The 27,699-nt window shown below is 49.0% G+C and overlaps 1 protein-coding gene across 2 annotated transcripts in view; it reads left to right on the forward strand.

Annotated features, from left to right (window-relative positions):
- Nucleotides 1-27,699, forward strand: part of LOC134909888 (heat shock factor protein 2-like) — a 333,359-nt gene that overhangs the window by 21,342 nt on the left and 284,318 nt on the right. For both annotated transcript variants that reach the window (XM_063917241.1, XM_063917242.1), the window contains exons 3-4: nt 4,339-4,511; nt 14,402-14,485. In XM_063917241.1, the coding sequence (XP_063773311.1) occupies nt 4,339-4,511; nt 14,402-14,485 (257 nt within the window). The remainder of the gene's footprint in view (nt 1-4,338; nt 4,512-14,401; nt 14,486-27,699) is intronic.

A 27,699-nucleotide genomic window follows, 5' to 3' on the forward strand; every position in this document is an offset into this window, starting at 1 on the left:
GGCGGTCGGGCTCCCGGCGACCAGCATACCAGGGCCGGGAGCCCGACCGCCGGCATACCGACAGTGTGGCGAGTGCAAATGAGCCCCTTGTGGGCTCGATGCGCTCGCCCCCACGAGGGAGAATATGTGTCGGTATGCCGGCTGTCGGGATTCCGGCGCCGGTATACTGTGCGCCGGGATCCAGACAGTCGGCATACTGAAGACCACCCGGCAGCAGGTGTATCACAAAGGCCGGTCATTGCGGGTTGCTGGATGACCCATGCCTTTCATTCCTGGGCCACTCAAATTCAGGGGGGCCTTTTGGGGGATATGCCCTTGGTCACTATGGTGACCCTCCTAAAACACATTCAGGACACTACACGTGTCCTCTGTGATTCGCTGAAGGAGATGGGGAACATTAATGGTAGGACTTCTGCCATGGCAGTGTCTGCGCACACAGCCTTGTGGTTACGTCAGTGGATTACGGATGCAGAGTCCAAACGTAGTGTGGAATCCCTCCCCTTTTCTGGGTAATGGCTCTTTGGGGTTGAATTGGATAACTGGATTTCCAAAGTTACGGCTGGGTAATCCACGTTTCTCCCCTCTGGGGCCCCGCCGGCGAGACGCTCCTGCCCGGGGCCTTCTGTTCAGTTCTTTCAGTCTCACAGATTTCGATCAAAGGCCAGAGGTGCCTCCAGTGCGACTAGAGGCAACAGAGGTAAATCTAGAAAGCCTGCAAGCAACAGCTCTCAGGAAAAGACCACCACTTCTGCATCTGCTAAGGTCTCAGTATGACTGTGCCCACCCACCCCGAGGGGATCTCAACATGGGAACTCGACTGCATCACTTCAGCTGCGTCTGGGAGACTTCCTGCCAGGATATCTGGGTCAGAAATCTCGTTTCTCAGGGCTACAAGCTGGACTTCGACAGTACTTCCCCACCCCAACGATTTTTCAAATCAAGCTTACCAGCTTAGGAGGATATATAAGTTACGTTGCAACGGGCTATCCAAAAGTTGGTCCAATCCCACGTCATTGTTCCAATACAGCAACGCGCAAGGGGTTTTACTCCAGCCTATTTGTGGTGCCGAAACCGGACGGATCGGTAAAACCCATTTTGAATCTAAAATCCTTGAATCCTTATTTGAAGGTGTTCTAGTTCAAAATGGAATCCCTGCGAGCAGTGATTGCAGGCCTGGAAGAACAGGTATTCATGGTCTCCTTGGATATAAAGGACATCTACCTCCATATTCCGATTTGGCCACCTCATCAGGCGTACCTGCGGTTTGCCCTGCTGGACAATCGCTTCCAATTCCAGGCACTGCCCTTCGGCCTGTCTACAGCCACTAGGCTATTCACCAAGGTGATGGCGGAGATGATGTTCCAACTCCGAGTCCAGGGGGGGGCTTTGTTGTTCCTTACCTGGACAATCTTCTGATAAAAACAAGATCCAGGGAGCTTTTATTGCTCCATATCGACTGCACTATCCAACTTCTGTCACACCATGGGTGGATTCTCAACTTACAGAAGTCCCACCTGGAGCCAACTCAGAGGCTCCTATTCCTGGGGATGTTGCTGGATACTGTGGCCCAGAAGGTGTCCCTACCAGAGGACAAGGTAAGAACACTTCAGGAGATGGTCCGCATGGTGCTCCGTCCTACTCGAGTGTCCATCCATCTTTGCATAAGATTGTTGGGAAAGAAGATGGTCGCCTCATACGAGGCGATCCAGTATGGGAGGTTCCATGCCAGAACATTTCAATTGGATCTCCTGAGCAGGTGGTCCGGATCACATCTGCAGTTGCACCGGATGATTCGGCTGTCACCTCAGGCCAGGATTTCCCTCCTGTGGTGGCTACATTCCTTCAATCTCCTGGAAGGCCGGAGTTTTGGGTTTCAGGATTGGACCCTCCTCACGACGGATGCGAGTCTAAGGGGATGGGGAGCTGTCACCCAAGGGGCGCAGTTCCAGCGCAGGTGGTCAACCCACGAAAGCCTCCTTTTCAATCAACATTCTGGAATTTTGGGTGATCTACAATGCTTTGCTTCAGGCCTCTCCTCTGCTCAGGGATCACTCGATCCAGGTACAGTCGGACAATGCCACGGCGGTGGTGTATATCAATCGACAAGGAGGGACAAAAAGCAGAGCCTGCATGCAAGAGGTGTCACGGATACTCCTCTGGGCGGAAGGAAATGCAAGAGCTCTGTTAGCAATCTTCATTCCGGGAGTGGACAACTGGGAAGCGGACTTCCTGAGTCGTCACAATCTCCACCCAGGGGAGTGGGGTCTCCACCAGCAGGTGTTCCAGCAGGTCAATAACCGGTGGGGATGCCCGCAGATAGACTTGATGGCTTCTCGTCTCAACAAGAAACTTCCCTAGTATTGTTCACGAACCAGGGACCCTCGGGCGAGGGCAGTGGATGCACTGGCGTCGCCTTGGCCTTACTGGCTGGTCTACCTGTTTCCTCCGATTCCATTGCTCCCAAGGGTGCTAAAGCGAATCAGGAATCAGAGTCCAGGCAATTCTGATTGCCCCGGATTGGCCTCGGAGGGCGTGGTACGTGGATCTACTGGACATGTCCGTCGAAGACCCTTGGCCTCTGCCACTAAGAAGCGATCTTCTTCAACAAGGACCGTTTGTCTACCTGGACTTACGGTGACTTCGTTTGATGGCGTGTAGGGTGAGTGGAACATCCTAGCTCACAAGGGCCTTTCCAAAAAGGTTATTGCTACCATGGTTCAGGCAAGAAAACCGGTGACATCAAAACACTATCATCATATCTGGAGGAGATATGTCTCCTGGTGCGAGGAGCGCACGTGTCCGCCTGCTGAGTTTCACTTGGGACGTTTCTTACGTTTCCTGCAGGCTGGTGTGGATAAAGGCTTACGTCTGGGTTCCATTAAGGTCCAGATTTCAGCCCTCTCCATTTTCTTCCAGAAGAAATTGGCAGTGTTGTAGAAGTTCAGAAATTCTTGCAAGGGGTACTCCACATCCAACCTCCTTTTGTGCCGCCTATGGCACCTTGGGATCTGAATGTAGTGTTTGGATTTTCTACAGTCCTCCTGGTTTGAACCTCTGAAGACGGTAGAAGACAAGTACCTCACGTGGAAACGGTGATGTTACTGACCCTGGCTTCTGCTCGACGTGTCTCAGAATTGGGGGCCTTATCGTGTAAAAGTCCATACTTGGTCTTTTACGAGGACAGAGCAGAGCTCCGAACTAGACAGCAGTTCCTGCCGAAGGTTGTCTCTGCGTTTCACTTAAATCAGCCTATTATGATTCCGTCTGGTTCTGGCGCTTCTGCTCCTCTGGAGGCGTTGGATGCTGTGCGATCCTTAAAGATCTACTGTATGTCAAGAGGACGTCTCGGATCAGAAAGACGGATTCTTTGATAGTGCTCTATGATGCAAAGAAAAAGGGCTGTCCTGCTTCAAAGCAGTCCATTGCTCGTTGGATTAGGCTTACTATTCAACAGGCCTTTGTGTCGGCAGCCTTACCTGTTCCTAAGTCTCTGAAGGCCCACTTTACGAGATCAGTGGGTTCTTCCTGGGTGGCTGCCTCCTGGAGTCTCGGCCTTACAACTTTGCCGAGCTGCTACCTGGGGGTAAATTTACTAAGGTGGGAGATTTTTAGAACTGGTAATGTTGCCCATAGCAACCAATCAGATTATATCTATTATCTGCTAGAAGCAGCTAGAAAAATGGTAAGAAGAATCTGATTGGTTGCCATGGGCAACATCACCAGTTCTAAAAATCTCCCACCTTAGTAAATTTACCCCCTGGTCGGGGAAGAACACTTTTCTGAAAATCTACACGGAGGATACCCAGTTTGGGCAGGCGGTGCTGCAGCAGTCTACGCCCGTTCTGGATGCTTTGGGAGGTACTCATCGTACTAGATTCCCCAATATCCCACTGGATGCTAGAGAAAATAGGATTTTAATTTCCAACTGGTAAATCCTTTTCTCGTAGTCCATAAGGGATATTGGGCGCCCGCCTCAGTGCGTTGACTTTTCTGCAGGTTGTTATGTGGTTATCTGTTCAGCGGTTGCTGCTGTTGTTACCAGCCGTTGCTGGTTGTTATATGTTAGTGGTGTGCTGGTCTGTAAATCTCACCACTCTTTGTTATCATATTTCCTTCTCTCATATATGTGCTTTCTCCTTCGGGCACGTTTTTACCTATAACTGCCTGTGGGAGGGGGCATAGAGGGGAGGAGCCAGCACACCCAGTTGAAGAAATTTAAAGTGCACTGGCTCACTTGGATCTCGTTTTATACCCCATCGTACTAGATTCCCTAATATCCCTTATATACATGGAGAAAAGGTAATTAAAATCCTATTTTTTTTTGTTTTGCTTTTACAGATGGCTTCCATAAAGTTATGCAGGATGAGACTGGTGCAGCTAGGCATGATAAATACTGTTCAGGCAGATATCAGCACCAATTTTTCAAGCGTGGCCAAGAAGAATTATTGTCAATGATAAAACGTAAAGTAACCCCAAGTACTGGAGAAAAGCGTGTGTTCCGCAAGGCTAAGGTTTGTTTGCTTATTGTTTATTTATATAGGTCAGGTCTAGTATTATGCATTTAAAACCACTAGTGCAAGTACATCAAAATATGATATAGCCAAACTGCAATATTTTTTTATGCATGGTTCATTTTCTCTCAGTCGTATATGTTTTAATATGCTACTTCTGGTCTTATTTAACTATTTTGTCTATTGTAAACACACATGCACACAGGAGGGAACTCAATTAGATGCAAAGGGAGCATATGAGCCGTTGCTGCAGCATTTAAAAGCCAGCAACGGCAGGCCGATCCTCCCCTTCTCCCAGCCGGCTAAATGCCGAATTTGCCTAAAAGTGCTTGCTGCCAATGGGGCATCAAGCATTTTTGAGCAAGATCCCAGCCACCGTAAAGTGCAGCAGTGTCGGGCATATTCTTCTGGCACCTAATTGAATTTCCCCCTTAGAGAGATACGTATCTGCATTTATAATGGAAAATATGGAGCTTTTTGTATACGTAGACAGAGGAGTTGTTAAATTATGGGCTTCATCTGCCACCCTTAATGTGCGTGTGTTTTTCCCTTCATTAGACAGTTTATTCATGTTTTTACTTCTTGTTCGGGTTCTCTTACCGTAATGTGCCATAACTGACCAATCTTTGTGGTGGAACTCCACCACCAGACTAGCACCAGCTGTGGGGGTAAACTGTTCACTAGTTGTAGGCAGCCACTACAAGACTACTGCATATGGGAATTATGTGCTGGCAGTTTCCTTAACAAGATGTTCGACACGTAGTCACAGATGTTTATTTACGGAAGGGAATTAAATGTGAACCCGTTCATACTGCCAGTATTGCTTTACCATGGATGTATTTTCAGAAATCTAAATATTCAGTAAGGCTGATATCCGTACTAGGTTCATATTCGGTAAAGGAGTTAAAAAATGGAAAAGATACTTTAGTAGTTGTATTTCTGCCATTCCTTATTAAAAATGAGTATCCCGCTTAGCTTTCCAATTCCCACTTTGAATGTAAAAAATATTATTTAATGCTGTTCTTAAAATTTACACAGTAGCTCTTGATGTATTTTTAAACTATATTTTATTCCCTCTTTATGCCTCACATCATAACTGAGCTGGTTCGGTATGAATCCACCACATAATGTTTGAGCTATATATTGTACAGTGTCCAATTTTACCTGTTACCCTCTGTTACTGCCTCTGATGTCAGATCATTTGTCAGTTCTGTAATAGTTTATTTAGGGCACCAGAAACTGTCTACCTCTTTTATATAATTGATTTTCTCTAACGTCCTAGTGGATGCTGGGGACTCCGTCAGGACCATGGGGATTAGCGGCTCCGCAGGAGACAGGGCACAAAAATAAAGCTTTAGGATCAGGTGGTGTGCACTGGCTCCTCCCCCTATGACCCTCCTCCAAGCCTCAGTTAGGTTTTTGTGCCCGTCCGAGCAGGGTGCAATCTAGGTGGCTCTCCTAAAGAGCTGCTTAGAAAAAGTTTTTAGGTTTTTTATTTTCAGTGAGTCCTGCTGGCAACAGGCTCACTGCATCGAGGGACTTAGGGGAGAGAAGTCAACTCACCTGCGTGCAGGATGGATTGGCTTCTTAGGCTACTGGACACCATTAGCTCCAGAGGGATCGAACACAGGCCCAGCCATGGAGTCCGGTCCCGGAGCCGCGCCGCCGACCCCCCTTGCAGATGCCGAAGATGGAAGAGGTCCAGAAGCAGGCGGCAGAAGACTTTTCAGTCTTCCTGAGGTAGCGCACAGCACTGCAGCTGTGCGCCATTGTTGTCAGCACACTTCACACAGCGGTCACGGAGGGTGCAGGGCGCTGGGGGGGCGCCCTGGGCAGCAATGTATAATACCTTTTTATGGCTAAAAAATACATCACATATAGCCCTTGAGGCTATATGGATGTATTTAACCCCTGCCAGATCTCACAAACTCCGGAGAAGAGCCAGCCGAAATAGGGGGCGGGGCTTATTCTCCTCAGCACACAGCGCCATTTTCCTGCTCAGCTCCGCTGTGAGGAAGGCTCCCAGGACTCTCCCCTGCACTGCACTACAGAAACAGGGTAAAACAGAGAGGGGGGGCACTTTTTTTGGCGATATTACTATATTTAAGCTGCTATAAGGATACAACACTTATATAGGGTTGTTCCCATATATATTATAGCGCTTGGGTGTGTGCTGGCAAACTCTCCCTCTGTCTCCCCAAAGGGCTAGTGGGGTCCTGTCTTCAATAGAGCATTCCCTGTGTGTCTGCTGTGTGTCGGTACGTGTGTGTCGACATGTATGAGGACGATGTTGGTGTGGAGGCAGAGCAATTGCCGGTAATGGTGATGTCACCCCCCAGGGAGTCGACACCGGAATGGATGGCTTTGTTTATGGAATTACGTGATAATGTCAGCACATTACAAAAATCAGTTGACGACATGAGACGGCCGGAAAACCAGTTAGTACCTGCCCAGGCGTCTCAGACACCGTCAGGGGCTGTAAAACGCCCTTTACCTCAGTCGGTCGACACAGACCCAGACACGGACACTGAATCTAGTGTCGACGGTGAAGAAACAAACGTATTTTCCAGTAGGGCCACACGTTATATGATCACGGCAATGAAGGAGGCTTTGCATATCTCTGATACTACAAGTACCACAAAAAGGGGTATTATGTGGGGGGTGAAAAAACTACCTGTAGTTTTTCCTGAATCAGAGGAATTGAATGATGTATGTGATGAAGCGTGGGTTAACCCAGATAGAAAAGTGCTAATTTCAAAAAAGTTATTGGCATTATACCCTTTCCCGCCAGAGGTTAGGGCGCGCTGGGAAACACCCCCTAAGGTGGATAAGGCGCTCACACGCTTATCAAAACAAGTGGCGTTACCGTCTCCTGATACGGCCGCCCTCAAGGATCCAGCTGATAGGAGGCTGGAATCTACCCTAAAAAGTATATACACACATACTGGTGTTATACTGCGACCAGCCATCGCCTCAGCCTGGATGTGCAGTGCTGGGGTGGTCTGGTCGGATTCCCTGACTGAAAATATTGATACCCTGGATAGGGACAGTATTTTACAGACTTTAGAGCAATTAAAGGATGCTTTTCTTTATATGCGAGATGCTCAGAGGGATATTTGCACTCTGGCATCGAGAGTAAGTGCGATGTCCATATCTGCCAGAAGAAGTTTATGGACACGACAGTGGTCAGGTGATGCGGATTCCAAACGGCATATGGAAGTATTGCCGTATAAAGGGGAGGAATTATTTGGCGTCGGTCTATCGGATTTGGTGGCCACGGCAACTGCCGGGAAATCCACCTTTTTACCTCAGACCCCCTCCCAACAGAAAAAGACACCGTCTTTTCAGCCGCAGTCCTTTCGGTCCTATAAGAAGCGGGCAAAAGGACAGTCATATCTGCCCCGAGGCAGAGGAAAGGGTAAGAGAGGGCAGCAAGCAGCTCCTTCCCAGGAACAGAAGCCCTCCGCGGGTTCTGCAAAGCCCTCAGCATGACGCTGGGGCTTTACAAGCGGACTCAGGAACGGTGGGGGGTCGACTCAAGAATTTCAGCGCGCAGTGGGCTTGCTCACAGGTGGACCCCTGGATCCTGCAGGTAGCATCTCAGGGTTACAGGTTGGAATTCGAGAAGTCTCCCCCTCGCCGGTTCCTAAAGTCTGCTTTACCAACGTCTCCCTCAGACAGGGCGACGGTATTGGAAGCCATTCACAAGCTGTTTTCTCAGCAGGTGATAGTCAAGGTACCCCTCCTACAACAGGAAAAGGGGTATTACTCCACGCTATTTGTGGTACCGAAGCCGGACGGCTCGGTAAGACCTATTCTAAATCTGAAATCTTTGAACCTGTACATACAAAAATTCAAGTTCAAGATGGAATCACTCAGAGCAGTGATAGCGAATCTGGAAGAAGGGGACTTTATGGTGTCCCTGGACATAAAAGATGCTTACCTGCATGTCCCAATTTGCCCTTCACATCAAGGGTACCTCAGGTTCGTGGTGCAAAACTGTCATTATCAGTTTCAGACGCTGCCGTTTGGATTGTCCACGGCACCTCGGGTCTTTACCAAGGTAATGGCCGAAATGATGATTCTTCTGCGAAGAAGAGGCGTATTAATTATCCCTTACTTGGACGATCTCCTGATAAGGGCAAGGTCCAGAGAACAGCTGGAGGACGGAGTAGCACTAACCCAAGTAGTGCTGCAACAACACGGGTGGATTCTGAATTTTCCAAAATCTCAGTTGACCCCGACAACACGTCTGCTGTTCCTGGGAATGATTCTGGACACGGTTCAGAAAAAGGTGTTTCTTCCGGAGGAGAAAGCCAAGGAGTTATCCGAACTTGTCAGGAACCTCCTAAAACCAGGAAAAGTGTCTGTGCATCAATGCACAAGAGTCCTGGGAAAGATGGTGGCTTCTTACGAAGCAATCCCATTCGGCAGATTCCACGCACGAACTTTTCAGTGGGATCTGCTGGACAAATGGTCCGGATCGCATCTGCAGATGCATCAGCGGATAACCTTATCGCCACGGACAAGGGTGTCTCTTCTGTGGTGGTTGCAGAGTGCTCATCTGTTAGAAGGCCGCAGATTCGGCATACAGGACTGGGTCCTGGTGACCACGGATGCCAGTCTGAGAGGCTGGGGAGCGGTCACACAGGGAAGAAACTTCCAGGGAGTATGGTCAAGCCTGGAGATGTCTCTTCACATAAATATACTGGAGCTAAGAGCGATTTACAATGCTCTAAGCCTGGCAAAACCCCTGCTTCAGGGTCAGCCGGTGTTGATCCAGTCGGACAACATCACGGCAGTCGCCCACGTAAACAGACAGGGCGGCACAAGAAGCAGGAGAGCAATGGCAGAAGCTGCAAGGATTCTTCGCTGGGCGGAAGATCATGTGATAGCACTGTCAGCAGTGTTCATTCCGGGAGTGGACAACTGGGAAGCAGACTTCCTCAGCAGACACGATCTACACCCGGGAGAGTGGGGACTTCATCCAGAAGTCTTCCACATGATTGTGAACCGTTGGGAAAAACCAAAGGTGGATATGATGGCGTCTCGCCTCAACAAAAAACTGGACAGGTATTGTGCCAGGTCAAGAGACCCTCAGGCAATAGCTGTGGACGCTCTGGTAACACCGTGGGTGTTCCAGTCAGTGTATGTGTTTCCTCCTCTGCCTCTCATACCCAAAGTACTGAGAATTATACGGCAAAGGGGAGTAAGAACGATACTCGTGGCTCCGGATTGGCCAAGAAGAACTTGGTACCCGGAACTTCAGAAGATGCTCACGGAAAATCCGTGGCCTCTACCTCTAAGACGGGACCTGATTCAGCAGGGACCGTGTCTATTCCAAGACTTACCGCGGCTGCGTTTGACGGCGTGGCGGTTGAACGCCGAATTCTAAGGGAAAAAGGCATTCCAGAAGAGGTCATTCCTACACTGGTAAAAGCCAGGAAGGAGGTGACTGCACAACATTATCACCGCATTTGGAGAAAATATGTTGCGTGGTGTGAGGCCAGGAAGGCCCCCACGGAGGAATTTCAATTGGGTCGATTCCTACATTTCCTGCAAACAGGATTGTCTATGGGCCTCAAGTTGGGGTCCATTAAGGTTCAAATTTCGGCCCTGTCGATTTTCTTCCAGAAAGAATTGGCTTCAGTTCCTGAAGTCCAGACTTTTGGAAAAGGAGTACTACATATACAGCCCCCGGTTGTGCCCCCAGTGGCTCCGTGGGACCTTAATGTAGTTTTGGATTTTCTCAAATCCCATTGGTTTGAGCCACTCAAATCGGCGGATTTGAAATATCTTACATGGAAAGTAACCATGCTACTGGCCCTGGCTTCAGCCAGGAGAGTGTCAGAATTGGCGGCTTTATCGTATAAAAGCCCATATCTGATTTTCCATTCGGACAGGGCAGAACTGCGGACGCGTCCTCATTTTCTGCCTAAGGTGGTGTCAGCGTTTCACCTGAACCAGCCTATTGTGGTGCCTGCGGCTACTAGCGATTTGGAGGATTCCAAGTTGCTGGACGTTGTCAGGGCATTGAAAATATATATTTCAAGGACGGCTGGAGTCAGAAAATCTGACTCGCTGTTTATACTGTATGCACCCAACAAGCTGGGTGCTCCTGCTTCTAAGCAGACGATTGCTCGTTGGATTTGTAGCACAATTCAACTTGCACATTCTGTGGCAGGCCTGCCACAGCCTAAATCTGTCAAGGCCCATTCCACAAGGAAGGTGGGCTCATCCTGGGCGGCTGCCCGAGGGGTCTCGGCATTACAACTCTGCCGAGCAGCTACGTGGTCGGGGGAGAACACGTTTGTAAAATTCTACAAATTTGATACCCTGGCTAAAGAGGACCTGGAGTTCTCTCATTCGGTGCTGCAGAGTCATCCGCAGTCTCCCGCCCGTTTGGGAGCTTTGGTATAATCCCCATGGTCCTGACGGAGTCCCCAGCATCCACTAGGACGTTAGAGAAAATAAGATTTTACTTACCGATAAATCTATTTCTCGTAGTCCGTAGTGGATGCTGGGCGCCCATCCCAAGTGCGGATTGTCTGCAATACTTGTACATAGTTATTGTTACAAAAAAATCGGGTTGTTCTTGTTGTGAGCCGTCTGTTCAGAGGCTCCTACGTTGTCATACTGTTAACTGGGTTCAGATCACAAGTTGTACGGTGTGATTGGTGTGGCTGGTATGAGTCTTACCCAGGATTCAAAATCCTTCCTTATTGTGTACGCTCGTCCGGGCACAGTATCCTAACTGAGGCTTGGAGGAGGGTCATAGGGGGAGGAGCCAGTGCACACCACCTGATCCTAAAGCTTTATTTTTGTGCCCTGTCTCCTGCGGAGCCGCTAATCCCCATGGTCCTGACGGAGTCCCCAGCATCCACTACGGACTACGAGAAATAGATTTATCGGTAAGTAAAATCTTATTATATCTAGCTTATGAAGTTTGGGGTCATTGTTTTATGCGACTGTGTGTGTAACTTTGGCTTTCTGTTCTTTGTGATTTGTTATTATCGTAGCTAAATAATGGGAAGTTAATTTTCAAAGTATTACATGACGGCTGCTCAACATTACAAATACAAATCTACACTATGTGGACAAAAGTGATTGGACACAGACAGCAAATAGATCAATGAGATTTTATTGACGTCAGTACTTTGTAGGTCCACCACGTGCAGTGATTATTGGAGACAGCCTCCTTTTCAAACTGTCCTCAAGTTCCTGGACTACAGCAGGTGGTATGTTTTGCCATTCTGCTTTAAGTACAGTGCGACACTGAAGACCGTTGAGTCGGTCTAGAATGCACCCGTCGCTTCATTTCGTGCCAGAGGTTCTCATTGGAGTTAAGGTAATCAGTATGGAATCCCGGCGGTCAGTATGCCAACACCAATATACCGATCGCAGCAATCCCGACACAGATGAGGTAACTATTGTAACCTCCATCACCTAACCCTAACCTTTCCTGTCCGCAGCCTAATCCTAATCTCCCCAATTAGTCCCTAATTCTAACCACCCCCTGATGATGCCTAAACCTAATCTCTTCCCGCAGCCTAAACCTAACCCTTCCGCATTACTGCCTAACTGTAACCCCCCCTCTCTCTGCTGCATCTTAACCCTAACCTCCAAAGTCCCCCAACACCTGCAGTGTGCCTAAACCTAACCCCCCCCCCCCCCCCCCCCTGCAGCCTAAATCCTGATCCTTTCGGGATGCTGCCGTTGGTGTTTTGACGTGTCTGTATTCTGGTGTCGGTATTTCCGAACGTATACCGGGCTAAGATCACGGTCCAATCACTTCTGTCTACATACTGTAGTGTAGATCAGCTGTATATCCAAGTGTGCTTTGATAACTGCCAGATTGCATACCTTACCAGAGAAAGACAGTTATGTTCATAGACTAGCAAAAATTTAAAGAGAGGGGATGGGTGTAGTGAAAGTGTTCCTAGCTAGGTATAGCGTACAATGCAAAACAATGCAGAAACAAGTTTTTATTGTGTGGCGAAAGATCTTTTGGGGAAGATTAAGAAATTTTCATTCTGCATCAGCTCTGAGAATTCTCGGAAGTATGAGGTGTATGCTTAAGTTACTGCTTTGAAAGCAGTCTGTGGTTCTGTTTGCAGGATTTTAAAGGGTAATAATATTACAGTCAAAACACTCCTGGCTTTATATTTCATATTATTACTCTTTGAATTTCTCAACTTTCTAAATATACCCCTATGTCCTGTACTATAGGGAAAATGTGTCCTAATACATCCAGCCTCAATATGCCATGCAGCAGGTGCCTGGTGTGAGTGAGCTGACAGGTCCCACGCAGCTCCGCCAGCTTCGGGCGTCGTCCTCTTTTTGCCGAAAATGCGTCTTAGGCACAAGGAGTGTACTTACTAATTTAATGACACTTGTATATATTGTGTGAGACTGAGTCTGTATACAAAGCACAATGGAACTTGTATTAAAGAAAAGCTGTGGCTGCTGCATCGTAGCGCTTCATATACAGATTTAGAAACTGTCGCACACAGATATACAAGTCTGAAGTTTTCTTATAATAAAAAAAATAAAGATGGTAATCATTAATAATATTCTTATTAATCAGTCATGTAAAATTAGGAATTTGGTGCCGTGCTGGGATGTCTTTCAGATTTACTTTGTATGTTCTGATGGTGTGATACCAGCGGTGTATGGGAGGGAAAACCAGTAGAAAGTTACACATAAGGGTATATTCAATTGCTGTCGAAACTGCCGTCTTGTCGGAAAGACGGCAGTTTTCGACTTTTTCAGGTCGGTAGGGGTTCCAACATATTCAATCCCCCCCCCCCCCCCATAGTTTTCCGACAAGTCGGGAATTTCGGAAAGCACGTGGATCGCCGGAATAGCCGCCGATCCGCGTGCTTCTGTCGGAAACGGGGCCAAATCCAACAGGTTTTGGCCCAGTTTCTGACAATTCCAATCCGACTTTAAAAAAAGTCGGATTGAGAAGATGAGGCAGGGGAGCGGGGCGACGGGCTATAGGGGCAGCAGGGCACATAGGCAGGTATGGCGGCTGAGGACCGCGGGCACGGCGCTGTCCAGATCTCTCACACTACTGTGTCTGACACTAGTCACACAGTGCAGCTGCAGTCATCGTGGACGCCGGCGGGCAGAAGCATACAGTACGGGAGACGCACAGGGACGGCTGACTGCTGCACGGACGGGACACCGGGAACGGCCAAATCCGATAGTCGGATTTGGCTGCTCATTGAATAGGGCTTGCTGGATCCATTCCGACAAATGCATCTCAGAATGGATCTGACCGCAATTGAATATACCCCATAGTTTCAAATAAAATTGAGTGAAAGGAAAACTCTAGTCAATGTGTTGGTAGGCATGGAGTGTGGTTGGATGGAGAGTATAGAGTAATACTGTATAAGGCAGAGGTTCCCAAACGCGGTCCTCAAGGCACCCCAACAGTCCAGGTTTTAGGTATATCCATGGGTCAGCACAGATGGTTAAATCAAATTGACTTAGGTGCTAATTAAGTCACCTGTGGCCAAGCATGGATACATTTAAAACCAGGACTGTTGGGGTGCCTTGAGGACCGCGTTTGGGAACCTCTGCTATAAGGTATTGGAGTGGTGTGGATGACTGATGGAGATGTTCTGTGAATAATGTATGAATTAAAATTTGGACAGCTTATAATAACAAATGGTTGTGTTTTGTCTACTTCCCGCACATTAATGTCGCTTGAAAGAACAGTCATTACCAATAACCTAGTATATCTGCTTGACATTTAGTGTATGTATAGTCTATTGAGATCCAAGGGCAAACTAATGCATCAATCTTTCTTTGTTACAAATAAATATACTCATACACATTTTATGCCACAATTAAAATTCTTACCATGTAATTAACCCTTATAGGAGGAAACCCCCGAGTGCGGAGAGGAGACATGCACTGTGATCTGCACTGGGCAGACTATAGAGACACACCAGTGCAAAACTAAGGTATTTTGAGTTACACTACATGAGTGGCCACCTGTGTGTACTTTCCCCCTGTTATGAGTGTTGTGGGTTGCAAATAAATAGTGGAATTTGGAACTGCAGAATGCATGTGCAGTAATAGACCTATTATTATAAGAAACCTTGAATTAATATATATATATATATATATATATATATATATATATATATATTATGAGAACGAGAACAGCCGGCACTCATAGAGACTCTATGAAATAACTTGACACAGCACAGCAGCTATAGTCAACGTTTCAGGACGAAATCCTTTTATCAAGACCAACTGCATAATGAAAATACAAACATATAAATACATTACCAATCACCACGTGTAAACACCATCCTCCGCTCTCCGGGACTCTCAGTGACGTCATGGGCGCACGCCGGCGCCGGCGACCTGCATCCACGGGGGCGGAGCCAATGTGAAGTGTACCCGTCACCATGACAACCCGGCTGTACATGCCTAACAATAGGAATGCAATGAATGTAAATGTATAAAATACACACGGGTAACTGGGACAACCAACGCAGAAAGATAGTATATAATAAACCGGTCTAGATATATCATGAAAGAGCAATTGGAACATATATGAAAAATAGCGTGACACAAACTATCCGGTATCATGGGCACTATATAGTAAAGACTCGTAGCAGTCCCGGGCACTGTTGTTGACGCTCAGTAAACAATTAGGAGGATCATATGTATAGTGCATTATTCAATAGGGCAACTAACGAGGCCCTAGGAGTAGTTTAATGTGGATTACACATAAACGAGCAGTAGCCACAATTAGAACAATAACAAAGACACGCTATGGAGTCACAGAAAACATGTATAGGAAAGAATCTCATTCAAACCCAACGGTTTGACTGTTTGTAGGGTGTAGATCCAGCGTGCTTCTTTCTGTAATAAGATTTCTCTGACGTCCTAGTGGATGCTGGGAACTCCGTAAGGACCATGGGGAATAGACGGGCTCCGCAGGAGACTGGGCACTCTAAGAAAGAATTAGGACTACTGGTGTGCACTGGCTCCTCCCTCTATGCCCCTCCTCCAGACCTCAGTTAGAATCTGTGCCCGGCTCGAGCTGGTTGCACACTAGGGGCTCTCCTGAGCTTCTAGTAAAGAAAGTATTAGGTTTTTTATTTTCAGTGAGATCTGCTGGCAACAGACTCACTGCTACGAGGGACTTAGGGGAGAGAAGCGAACCTACCTGCTTGCAGCTAGCTTGGGCTTCTAGGCCACTGGACACCATTAGCTCCAGAGGGATCGAACACAGTCCCAGCCGCCGTCCCCCGGTCCCGGAGTCGCGCCGCCGTCCCCCTTGCAGAGCCAGAAGCAAGAAGAACGTCCTGGAAATCGGCGGCTGAAGACTCCGGTCTTCATTAAGGTAGCGCACAGCACTGAGCTGTGCGTCATTGCTCCCTATGCACACCACATACTCCGGTCACTGATGGGTGCAGGGCGCTGGGGGGGGCGCCCTGGGCTGCAATTAGAGTACCTTAAAATGGCAAATAAACACATAATATAGTCTAATAAACTATATATGTGTAAAAATCCCCTGCCATAATATTAATAAAAGAGCGGGAGAAGCTCGCCGAAAAAGGGGCGGGGCTATCTCCCTCAGCACACTGGCGCCATTTCCTCTTCACAGCTCCGCTGGAAGGACGCTCCCCAGGCTCTCCCCTGCAGTTTCCAGGCTCAATAGGGTAAAAAAGAGAGGGGGGGGCACTAAATTTAGGCGCAAAACTGTATATTATAGCTGCTATAGGGAAAATCACTTTGTGTAGTGTAAATCCCTGTTTATATAGCGCTGTGGTGTGTGCTGGCAAACTCTCTCTCTGTCTCCCCAAAGGACTTTGTGGGGTCCTGTCCTCAGTCAGAGCATTCCCTGTGTGTGTGCGGTGTGTCGGTACGGCTGTGTCGACATGTTTGACGAGGAGGCTTATGTGGAGGCGGAGCGGGTGCCGATAAATGTGATGTCACCCCCTGCGGGGTCGACACCAGAGTGGATGGATATGTGGAAGGTATTAACCGACAGTGTCAACTTCTTACATAAAAGGTTCGATGACATAACAGCTGTGGGACAGCCGGCTTCTCAGCCAGTGCCTGCCCAGGCGTCTTAAAGGCCATCAGGGGCTCAAAAACGCCCGCTACCTCAGATGGCAGACACAGATGTCGACACGGAGTCTGACTCCAGTGTCGACGACGACGAGACTAATGTACATTCCACTAGGGCCATCCGTTGCATGATTACGGCAATGAAAAAGGTGTTGCACATTTCTGACATTAACCCAGGTACCACTAAAAAGGGTATTATGTTTGGGGAGAAAAAGCAACCAGTGGTTTTTCCCCCTTCAGATGAGTTAAATGAAGTGTGTGAAGAAGCGTGGGCTTCCCCTGATAAAAAACTAGTGATTTCTAAAAAGTTACTAATGGCGTACCCTTTCCCGCCAGAGGACAGGGTACGTTGGGAGACATTCCCGAGGGTGGATAAAGCGCTCACACGCTTGTCAAAAAAGGTGGCACTACCGTCTCAGGATACGGCCGCCTTAAAGGAGCCTGCAGATAGAAAGCAGGAGGCTATCCTGAAGTCTGTATATACACACTCAGGTACTATACTGAGACCTGCTATTGCTTCAGCATGGATGTGCAGTGCTGCAGCAGCGTGGTCTGATTCCCTGTCTGATAACATTGATTACCTTGACAGGGACACTATATTGCTAACCATAGAGCATATTAAAGACGTAGTCTTATACATGAGAGATGCACAGAGGGATATTTGCCGGCTGGCATCTAGAATAAATGCAATGTTCATTTCTGCCAGGAGAGTATTATGGACTCGGCAGTGGACAGGTGATGCAGATTCTAAAAGGCACATGGAGGTTTTGCCTTACAAGGGTGAGGAATTGTTTGGGGATGGTCTCTCGGACCTCGTTTCCACAGCGACAGCTGGGAAGTCGACATTTTTACCCCAGGTTCCCTCACAGCCAAAGAAAGCACCGTATTATCAGGTACAGTCCTTTCGGCCCCAGAAAGGCAAGCGGGTTAAAGGCGCGTCCTTTCTGCTCAGAGGCAGGGGTAGAGGGAAAAAGCTGCACCATACAGCCAGTTCCCAAGAACAGAAATCCTCCCCTGCTTCCACTAAATCCACCGCATGACGCTGGGGCTCCACTGGTGGAGCCAGGTGCGGTGGGGGCCCGTCTCCGGAACTTCAGCGACCGGTGGGTTCGCTCACAGGTGGATCCCTGGGTTCTACAAGTGGTATCTCAGGGATACAAGCTGGAATTCGAGACGTCTCCCCCTCGCCGTTACCTCAAATCAGCCTTTCCAGCTACTCCCCCGGACAGGGAGGTAGTGCTGGCGGCAATTCACAAGCTGTACCTCCAGCAGGTGATAATAAAAGTTCCCCTCCTTCAACAGGGACGGGGTTACTATTCCACAATGTTTGTGGTACCGAAACCAGACTGTTCGGTGAGACCCATTCTAAATTTGAAATCCTTGAACACTTATATAAGAAGGTTCAAGTTCAAAATGGAATCGCTAAGGGCAGTTATTGCAAGCCTGGAAGAAGGGGATTACATGGTATCACTGGACATCAAGGATGCTTACCTGCATGTCCCCATTTACCCACCTCACCAGGTGTACCTCCGTTTTGTGGTACAAGACTGCCATTACCAATTCCAGACGTTGCCGTTTGGTCTGTCCACGGCACCGAGGGTATTTACCAAGGTAATGGCCGAAATGATGATACTCCTTCGAAAGAAGGGAGTTATAATTATCCCATACTTGGACGATCTCCTTATAAAGGCGAGGTCCAGGGAGCAGTTGTTGGTCGGAGTAGCACTATCTCAGGAAGTGCTACAACAGCACGGCTGGATTCTGAATATTCCAAAGTCGCAGCTGGTTCCTACGACGCGTCTGCTGTTCCTGGGTATGATTTTGGACACAGAACAGAAGAAGGTGTTTCTCCCGGAGGAGAAGGCCAAGGAGTTGTCATCTCTGGTCAGAGACCTCCTGAAACCAAAACAGGTGTCGGTGCATCACTGCACGCGAGTCCTGGGAAAGATGGTAGCTTCTTACGAAGCAATTCCATTCGGCAGGTTCCATGCAAGGATCTTTCAGTGGGATCTGTTAGACAAGTGGTCCGGATCGCATCTCCAGATGCATCGGCTGATCACCCTGTCCCCGAGGGCCAGGGTGTCTCTGCTGTGGTGGCTGCAGAGTGCTCATCTTCTAGAGGGACGCAGATTCGGCATACAGGACTGGGTCCTGGTGACCACGGATGCAAGCCTCCGAGGTTGGGGGGCAGTCACGCAGGGAAGAAACTTCCAAGGACAATGGTCGAGTCAGGAGGCTTCCCTACACATAAATATTCTGGAACTAAGGGCCATTTACAATGCCCTAAGTCAGGCAAGACCCCTGCTTCAAAACCAGCCGGTGCTGATTCAGTCAGACAACATCACGGCGGTCGCCCATGTAAACCGACAGGGCGGCACAAGAAGCAGGATGGCGATGGCAGAAGCCACAAGGATTCTCCGATGGGCGGAAAATCACGTGATAGCACTGTCAGCAGTGTTCATTCCGGGAGTGGACAACTGGGAAGCAGACTTCCTCAGCAGGCACGACTTCCACCCGGGAGAGTGGGGACTTCATCCAGAAGTCTTCCAACTGATTGTAAACCGTTGGGAAAGGCCACAGGTGGACATGATGGCATCCCGCCTAAACAAAAAGCTAAAAAGATATTGCGCCAGGTAAAGGGACCCTCAGGCGATAGCTGTGGACGCTCTAGTGACACCGTGGGTGTACCAGTCGGTTTATGTGTTCCCTCCTCTTCCTCACATACCAAAGGTGCTGAGGATAATAAGAAAGAGAGGAGTAAGAACTATACTCATCGTTCCGGATTGGCCAAGAAGGACTTGGTACCCGGAACTACAAGAAATGATCTCAGAGGACCCTTGGCCTCTGCCTCTCAGACTGGACCTGCTACAGCAGGGGCCCTGTCTGTTCCAAGACTTACCGCGGCTGCGTTTGACGGCATGGCGGTTGAACGCCGGATCCTGATGGAAAAGGGCATTCCGGTTGAAGTCATTCCTACGCTGATAAAAGCTAGAAAAGATGTGACAGCAAAGCATTATCACCGCATATGGCGAAAATATGTTGCTTGGTGTGAGGCTATGAAGGCCACCACAGAAGAATTTCAGCTGGGTCGATTTCTGCACTTCCTACAGTCAGGAGTGACTATGGGCCTAAAATTGGGATCCATTAAAGTCCAGATTTCAGCCCTGTCTATTTTCTTTCAAAAAGAACTGGCTTCACTGCCTGAAGTTCAGACGTTTGTTAAGGGAGTGCTGCATATTCAGCCCCCTTTCTCTGACGTCCTAGTGGATGCTGGGGACTCCGTAAGGACCATGGGGAATAGACGGCTCCGCAGGAGACTGGGCACACTAAAAGAAAGATTTGGTACTACCTGGTGTGCACTGGCTCCTCCCTCTATGCCCCTCCTCCAGACCTCAGTTAGATTTCTGTGCCCGGCCGAGCTGGATGCACACTAGGGGCTCTCCTGAGCTCCTAGAAAGAAAGTATATGTTAGGTTTTTTATTTTACAGTGAGACCTGCTGGCAACAGGCTCACTGCAACGAGGGACTAAGGGGAGAAGAAGCGAACCTACCTGCTTGCAGCTAGCTTGGGCTTCTTAGGCTTCTGGACACCATTAGCTCCAGAGGGATCGACCGCAGGACCCGTCCTTGGTGTTCGTTCCTGGAGCCGCGCCGCCGTCCCCCTTACAGAGCCAGAAGCATGAAGATGGTCCGGAAAATCGGCGGCAGAAGACTTCAGTCTTCACCAAGGTAGCGCACAGCACTGCAGCTGTGCGCCATTGCTCCTCATACACACTTCACACTCCGGTCACTGAGGGTGCAGGGCGCTGGGGGGGGGCGCCCTGAGCAGCAATAAAAACACCTTGGCTGGCAAAATAATCACAATATATAGCCCCAGAGGCTATATATGTGATAATTACCCCTGCCAGAATCCATTAAAAAAAGCGGGAGAAAAGTCCGCGAAAAAGGGGCGGAGCTATCTCCCTCGGCACACTGGCGCCATTTTCTCTTCACAGTGTAGCTGGAAGACAGCTCCCCAGGCTCTCCCCTGTAGTTTTCAGGCTCAAAGGGTTAAAAAGAGAGGGGGGCACTAAATTTAGGCGCAATATTGTTTATACAAGCAGCTATTGGGGAAAATTCACTCAGTGATAGTGTTTATCCCTACATTATATAGCGCTCTGGTGTGTGCTGGCATACTCTCTCTCTGTCTCCCCAAAGGGCTGTGTGGGGTCCTGTCCTCAGTCAGAGCATTCCCTGTGTGTGTGCGGTGTGTCGGTACGGCTGTGTCGACATGTTTGATGAGGAGGCTTATGTGGAGGCGGAGCAGATGCCGATAAATGGGATGTCGCCCCCTGTGGGCCGACACCAGAGTGGATGGATAGGTGGAAGGTATTAACCGACAGTGTCAACTCCTTACATAAAAGGCTGGATGACGTAACAGCTATGGGACAGCCGGCTTCTCAGCCCGCGCCTGCCCAGGCGTCTCAAAGGCCATCAGGGGCTCAAAAACGCCCGCTCCCTCAGATGGCAGACACAGATGTCGACACAAAGTCTGACTCCAGTGTCGACGAGGTTGAGACATATACACAATCCACTAGGAACATCCGTTACATGATCCCGGCAATAAAAAATGTGTTACACATTTCTGACATTAACCCAAGTACCACTAAAAAAGGGTTTTATGTGTGGGGAGAAAAAGCAGGCAGTGTTTTGTTCCCCCATCAAATGAGTGAATGAAGTGTGAAAAAGCGTGGGTTCCCCCGATAAGAAACTGGTAATTTCTAAAAAGTTACTGATGGCGTACCCTTTCCCGCCAGAGGATAAGTTACGCTGGGAGATATCCCCTAGGGTGGATAAGGCGCTCACACGTTTGTTAAAAAAGGTGGCACTGCCGTCTTAGGATACGGACACTTTGAAGGTACCTGCTGATAAAAAGCAGGAGGCTATCCTGAAGTCTGTATTTACACACTCAGGTACTAGACTGAGACCTGCAGATAGTGCTGCTGCAGCGTGGTCTGTAACCCTGTCAAACAGGGATACTATTTTGCGAACATAAGACGTCGTCTTATATATGAGGGATGCACAGAGGGATATTTTGCCGGCTGGCATCCAGAATTAATGCAATGTCCATTCTGTCAGGAGGGTATTAGAGACCCGACACTGGACAGGTGATGCTGACTTTAAAAGGCACATAGAGCCTTATAAGGGTGAGGAATTGTTTGGGGATGGTCTCTGGGACCTTGTATCCACAGCAACAGCTGGGAAGAAAATTTTTTACCTCAGGTTTCCTCACAGCCTAAGAAAAGCACTGTATTATCAGGTACAGTCCTTTCGGCTTCAGAAAAGCAAGCGGGTCAAAGGCGCTTCCTTTCTGCACAGAGACAAGGGAAGAGGGAAAAAGCTGCACCAGTCAGCCAGTTCCCAGAATCAAAATTCTTCCCCCGCTTCCTCTGAGTCCACCGCATGACGCGGGGGCTCCACAGGCGTAGCCAGGTAAGGTGGGGGGGCCGCCTCACAAATTTCAGCGATCAGTGGGCTCGCTCACAGGTGGATCCCTGGATCCTTCAAGTAGTATCTCAGAGGTACAAGCTGGAATTCGAGGCGTCTCCCCCCCGCCGTTTCCTCAAATCTGCCTTGCCGACAACTCCCTCAGGCAGGGAGGCTGTGCTAGAGGCAATTCACAAGCTGTATTCCCAGCAGGTGATAGTCAAGGTGCCCCTACTTCAACAAGGACGGGGTTACTATTCCACACTGTTTGTGGTACCGAAACCGGACGGTTCGGTGAGACCCATTTTAAATTTGAAATCCTTGAACACATACATAAAAAAATTCAAGTTCAAGATGGAATCGCTCAGGGCGGTTATTGCAAGCCTGGAGGAGGGGGATTACATGGTATCCCTGGACATCAAGGATGCTTACCTACATGTCCCCATTTACCATCCTCACCAGGAGTACCTCAGATTGTGGTACAGGATTGCCATTACCAATTCCAAACACTGCCGTTTGGACTGTCCACGGCACCGAGGGTCTTTACCAAGGTAATGGCAGAAATGATGATACTCCTTCGAAAAAAGGGAGTTTTAATTATCCCGTACTTGGACGATCTCCTTATAAAGGCGAGGTCCAAGGAGCAGTTGTTGGTCGGAGTAGCACTATCTCGGGAAGTGCTACAACAGCACGGATGGATTCTATACATTCCAAAGTCACAGCTGGTTCCTACCACACGCCTACTGTTCCTGGGGATGGTTCTGGACACAGAACAGAAAAAAGTGTTTCTCCTGCAGGAGAAAGCCAAGGAGCTGTCATCTCTAGTCAGAGACCTCCTGAAACCAAAACAGGTATCTGTGCATCACTGCACACGAGTCCTGGGAAAAATGGTAGCTTCTTACGAAGCAAAATTCCATTCGGCAGGTTCCATATAAGAACCTTTTAGTGGGACCTCTTGGACAAGTGGTCGGGATCGCATCTTCAGATGCATCGCCTGATAACCCTGTCTCCAAGGACCAGGGTATCTCTACTGTGGTGGCTGCAGAGTGCTCATCTTCAAGAGGGCCGCAGATTCGGCATACAGGACTGGGTCCTGGTAACCACGGATGCCAGCCTTCGAGGCTGGGGGGCAGTCACACAGGGAAGAAATTTCCAAGAACTTTGGTCAAGTCAGGAGTCGTCCCTACACATAAATATTCTGGAACTGAGGGCCATTTACAATGCCCTAAGTCTGGCAAGGCCTCTGCTTCAAAACCAGCCGGTACTGATCCAATCAGACAACATCACGGCAGTCGCCCATGTAAACCGACAGGGCGGCACAAGAAGCAGGATGGCGATGGCAGAAGCCACAAGGATTCTCCGATGGGCGGAAAATCACGTCTTAGCACTGTCAGCAGTGTTCATTCCGGGAGTGGACAACTGGGAAGCAGACTTCCTCAGCAGACACGACCGACACCCGGGAGAGTGGGGACTTCATCCAGAAGTCTTCCAACTGTTGGTAAACCGTTGGGAAAGGCCACAGGAGGACATGAGGGCGTCCCACCTAAACAAAAAACTAGATATTGCGCCAGGTCAAGGGACCCTCAGGCAATAGCTGTGGACGCTCTAGTGACACCGTGGGTGTACCAGTCGGTTTATGTGTTCCCTCCTCTGCCTCTCATACCAAAGGTACTGAGAATAATAAGAAAACGAGGAGTAAGAACGATACTCGTGGTTCCGGATGGGCCAAGAAGAGCTTGGTACCCAGAACTTACAGAAATAATATCAGAGGACCCATGGCCTCTACCGCTCAGACAGAATCTGCTACAGCAGGGGCCCTGTCTGTTCCAAGACTTACCGCGGCTGCGTTGGACGGCATGGTGGTTGAATTCCGGATCCTAAAGCAAAAGGGCATATCGGAGGAAATCATTCCTACGCTGATAAAAGCCAGGAAAGAAGTAACCACAAACCATTATCACCGTATTTGGCGAAAATATGTTGCGTGGTGTGAGGCCAGGAAGGCCCCAACAGAGGAATTTCAGCTGGGTCGTTTTCTGCACTTCCTACAGTCGGGAGTGACTATGGGCCTAAAATTGGGTTCCATTAAGGTCCAGATTTCGGCTCTGTCGATTTTCTTCCAGAAAGAACTGGCTTCACTGCCTGCAGTTCAGACTTTTGTAAAGGGAGTGCTACATATTCAGCCCCCTTTTGTGCCTCCTGTGGCACCGTGGGATCTCAACGTGGTGTTGAGTTTCCTGAAATCACATTGGTTTGAGCCACTTAAAACTGTGGATCTGAAATATCTCACGTGGAAAGTGGTCATGTTATTGGCCTTGGCTTCGGCCAGGCGTGTGTCAGAATTGGCGGCTTTGTCGTGTAAAAGCCCTTATCTGATTTTCCATATGGATAGGGCAGAATTGAGGACTCGTCCCCAGTTTCTCCCTAAGGTGGTATCAGCTTTTCACTTGAACCAACCTATTGTAGTGCCTGCGGCTACTAGGGGCTTGGAAGATTCCAAGTTACTGGACGTAGTCAGGGCCTTGAAAATGTATGTTTCCAGGACGGCTGGAGTCAGGAAAACTGACTCGCTTTTTATCCTGTAGGCACCCAACAAACTAGGTGCTCCTGCTTCTGAGCAGACTATTGCTCGCTGGATTTGTAGCACAATTCAGCTGGCGCATTCTGCGGCTGGATTGCCGCATCCTAAATCAGTAAAAGCCCATTCCACAAGGAAAGTGGGCTCATCTTGGGCGGCTGCCCGAGGGGTCTCGGCTTTACAACTTTGCCGAGCTGCAACTTGGTCAGGGGCAAACACGTTTGCTAAATTCTACAAATTTGATACCCTGGCTGAGGAGGACCTTGAGTTCTCTCATTCGGTGCTGCAGAGTCATCCGCACTCTCCCGCCCGTTTGGGAGCTTTGGTATAATCCCCATGGTCCTTACGGAGTCCCCAGCATCCACTAGGACGTCAGAGAAAATAAGAATTTACTCACCGGTAATTCTATTTCTCGTAGTCCGTAGTGGATGCTGGGCGCCCATCCCAAGTGCGGATTGTCTGCAATACTTGTATATAGTTATTGCCTAACTAAAGGGTTATTGTTGAGCCATCTGTTGAGAGGCTCAGTTGTATTTCATACTGTTAACTGGGTTAAATATCACGAGTTATACGGTGTGATTGGTGTGGCTGGTATGAGTCTTACCCGAGATTCAAAATCCTTCCTTATTGTGTCAGCTCTTCCGGGCACAGTATCCTAACTGAGGTCTGGAGGAGGGGCATAGAGGGAGCAGCCAGTGCACACCAGGTAGTACCAAATCTTTCTTTTAGTGTGCCCAGTCTCCTGCGGAGCCGTCTATTCCCCATGGTCCTTACGGAGTCCCCAGCATCCACTACGGACTACGAGAAATAGAATTACCGGTGAGTAAATTCTTATTTTTGTGCCCCCAGTGGCACCTTGGGATCTCAACGTGGTGTTGGATTTCCTAAAATCACATTGGTTTGAGCCACTTCAGACCGTGGAATTAAAATATCTCACGTGGAAAGTGGTCATGCTTTTGGCCTTGGCTTCGGCCAGGCGGGTGTCAGAATTGGCGGCTTTGTCCTGTAAAAGCCCCTATTTGATCTTCCATATGGACAGAGCAGAATTGAGGACGCGTCCCCAATTCCTCCCTAAGGTGGTATCAGCGTTTCATTTGAACCAACCTATTGTGGTGCCTGCGGCTACTCGGGACTTGGAGGCTTCCAAGTTGCTGGACGTAGTCCGGGCCCTGAAAATCTATGTTTCCAGGACGGCTAGAGTCAGAAAGACTGACTCGCTGTTTATCCTGCATGCACCCAACAAGTTGGGTGCTCCTGCTTCTAAGCAGACTATTGCTCGCTGGATCTGCTCCACGATTCAACTTGCACATTCTGCGGCTGGACTGCCGCATCCTAAATCAGTCAAAGCCCATTCCACGAGGAAGGTGGGCTCTTCTTGGGCGGCTGCCCGAGGGGTCTCGGCTTTACAACTTTGCCGAGCTGCTACCTGGTCGGGATCAAACACGTTTGCAAAATTCTACAAGTTTGATACCCAGGCTGAGGAGGACCTTGAGTTTGCTCATTCGGTGCTGCAGAGTCATCCGCACTCTCCCGCCCGTTTGGGAGCTTTGGTATAATCCCCATGGTCCTTACGGAGTCCCCAGCATCCACTAGGACGTCAGAGAAAATAAGAATTTACTCACCGGTAATTCTATTTCTCTAACGTCCTAGTGGATGCTGGGGACTCCGTCAGGACCATGGGGATTAGCGGCTCCGCAGGAGACAGGGCACAAAAATAAAGCTTTAGGATCAGGTGGTGTGCACTGGCTCCTGCCCCTATGACCCTCCTCCAAGCCTCAGTTAGGTTTTTGTGCCCGTCCGAGCAGGGTGCAATCTAGGTGGCTCTCCTAAAGAGCTGCTTAGAAAAAGTTTTTAGGTTTTTTATTTTCAGTGAGTCCTGCTGGCAACAGGCTCACTGCATCGAGGGACTTAGGGGAGAGAAGTCAACTCACCTGCGTACAGGATGGATTGGCTTCTTAGGCTACTGGACACCATTAGCTCCAGAGGGATCGAACACAGGCCCAGCCATGGAGTCCGGTCCCGGAGCCGCGCCGCCGACCCCCCTTGCAGATGCCGAAGATGGAAGAGGTCCAGAAGCAGGCGGCAGAAGACTTTTCAGTCTTCCTGAGGTAGCGCACAGCACTGCAGCTGTGCGCCATTGTTGTCAGCACACTTCACACAGCGGTCACGGAGGGTGCAGGGCGCTGGGGGGGGCGCCCTGGGCAGCAATGTATAATACCTTTTTATGGCTAAAAAATACATCACATATAGCCCTTGAGGCTATATGGATGTATTTAACCCCTGCCAGATCTCACAAACTCCGGAGAAGAGCCCGCCGAAATAGGGGGCGGGGCTTATTCTCCTCAGCACACAGCGCCATTTTCCTGCTCAGCTCCGCTGTGAGGAAGGCTCCCAGGACTCTCCCCTGCACTGCACTACAGAAACAGGGTAAAACAGAGAGGGGGGGCACTTTTTTTGGCGATATTACTATATTTAAGCTGCTATAAGGATACAACACTTATATAGGGTTGTTCCCATATATATTATAGCGCTTGGGTGTGTGCTGGCAAACTCTCCCTCTGTCTCCCCAAAGGGCTAGTGGGGTCCTGTCTTCAATAGAGCATTCCCTGTGTGTCTGCTGTGTGTCGGTACGTGTGTGTCGACATGTATGAGGACGATGTTGGTGTGGAGGCAGAGCAATTGCCGGTAATGGTGATGTCACCCCCCAGGGAGTCGACACCGGAATGGATGGCTTTGTTTATGGAATTACGTGATAATGTCAGCACATTACAAAAATCAGTTGACGACATGAGACGGCCGGAAAACCAGTTAGTACCTGCACAGGCGTCTCAGACACCGTCAGGGGCTGTAAAACGCCCTTTACCTCAGTCGGTCGACACAGACCCAGACACGGACACTGAATCTAGTGTCGACGGTGAAGAAACAAACGTATTTTCCAGTAGGGCCACACGTTATATGATCACGGCAATGAAGGAGGCTTTGCATATCTCTGATACTACAAGTACAGGTTGAGTATCCCTTATCCAAAATGTTTGGGACCAGGAGT

Source organism: Pseudophryne corroboree, chromosome 4 (assembly GCF_028390025.1).
Source record: "Pseudophryne corroboree isolate aPseCor3 chromosome 4, aPseCor3.hap2, whole genome shotgun sequence".
NCBI lineage: Eukaryota > Metazoa > Chordata > Amphibia > Anura > Myobatrachidae > Pseudophryne > Pseudophryne corroboree.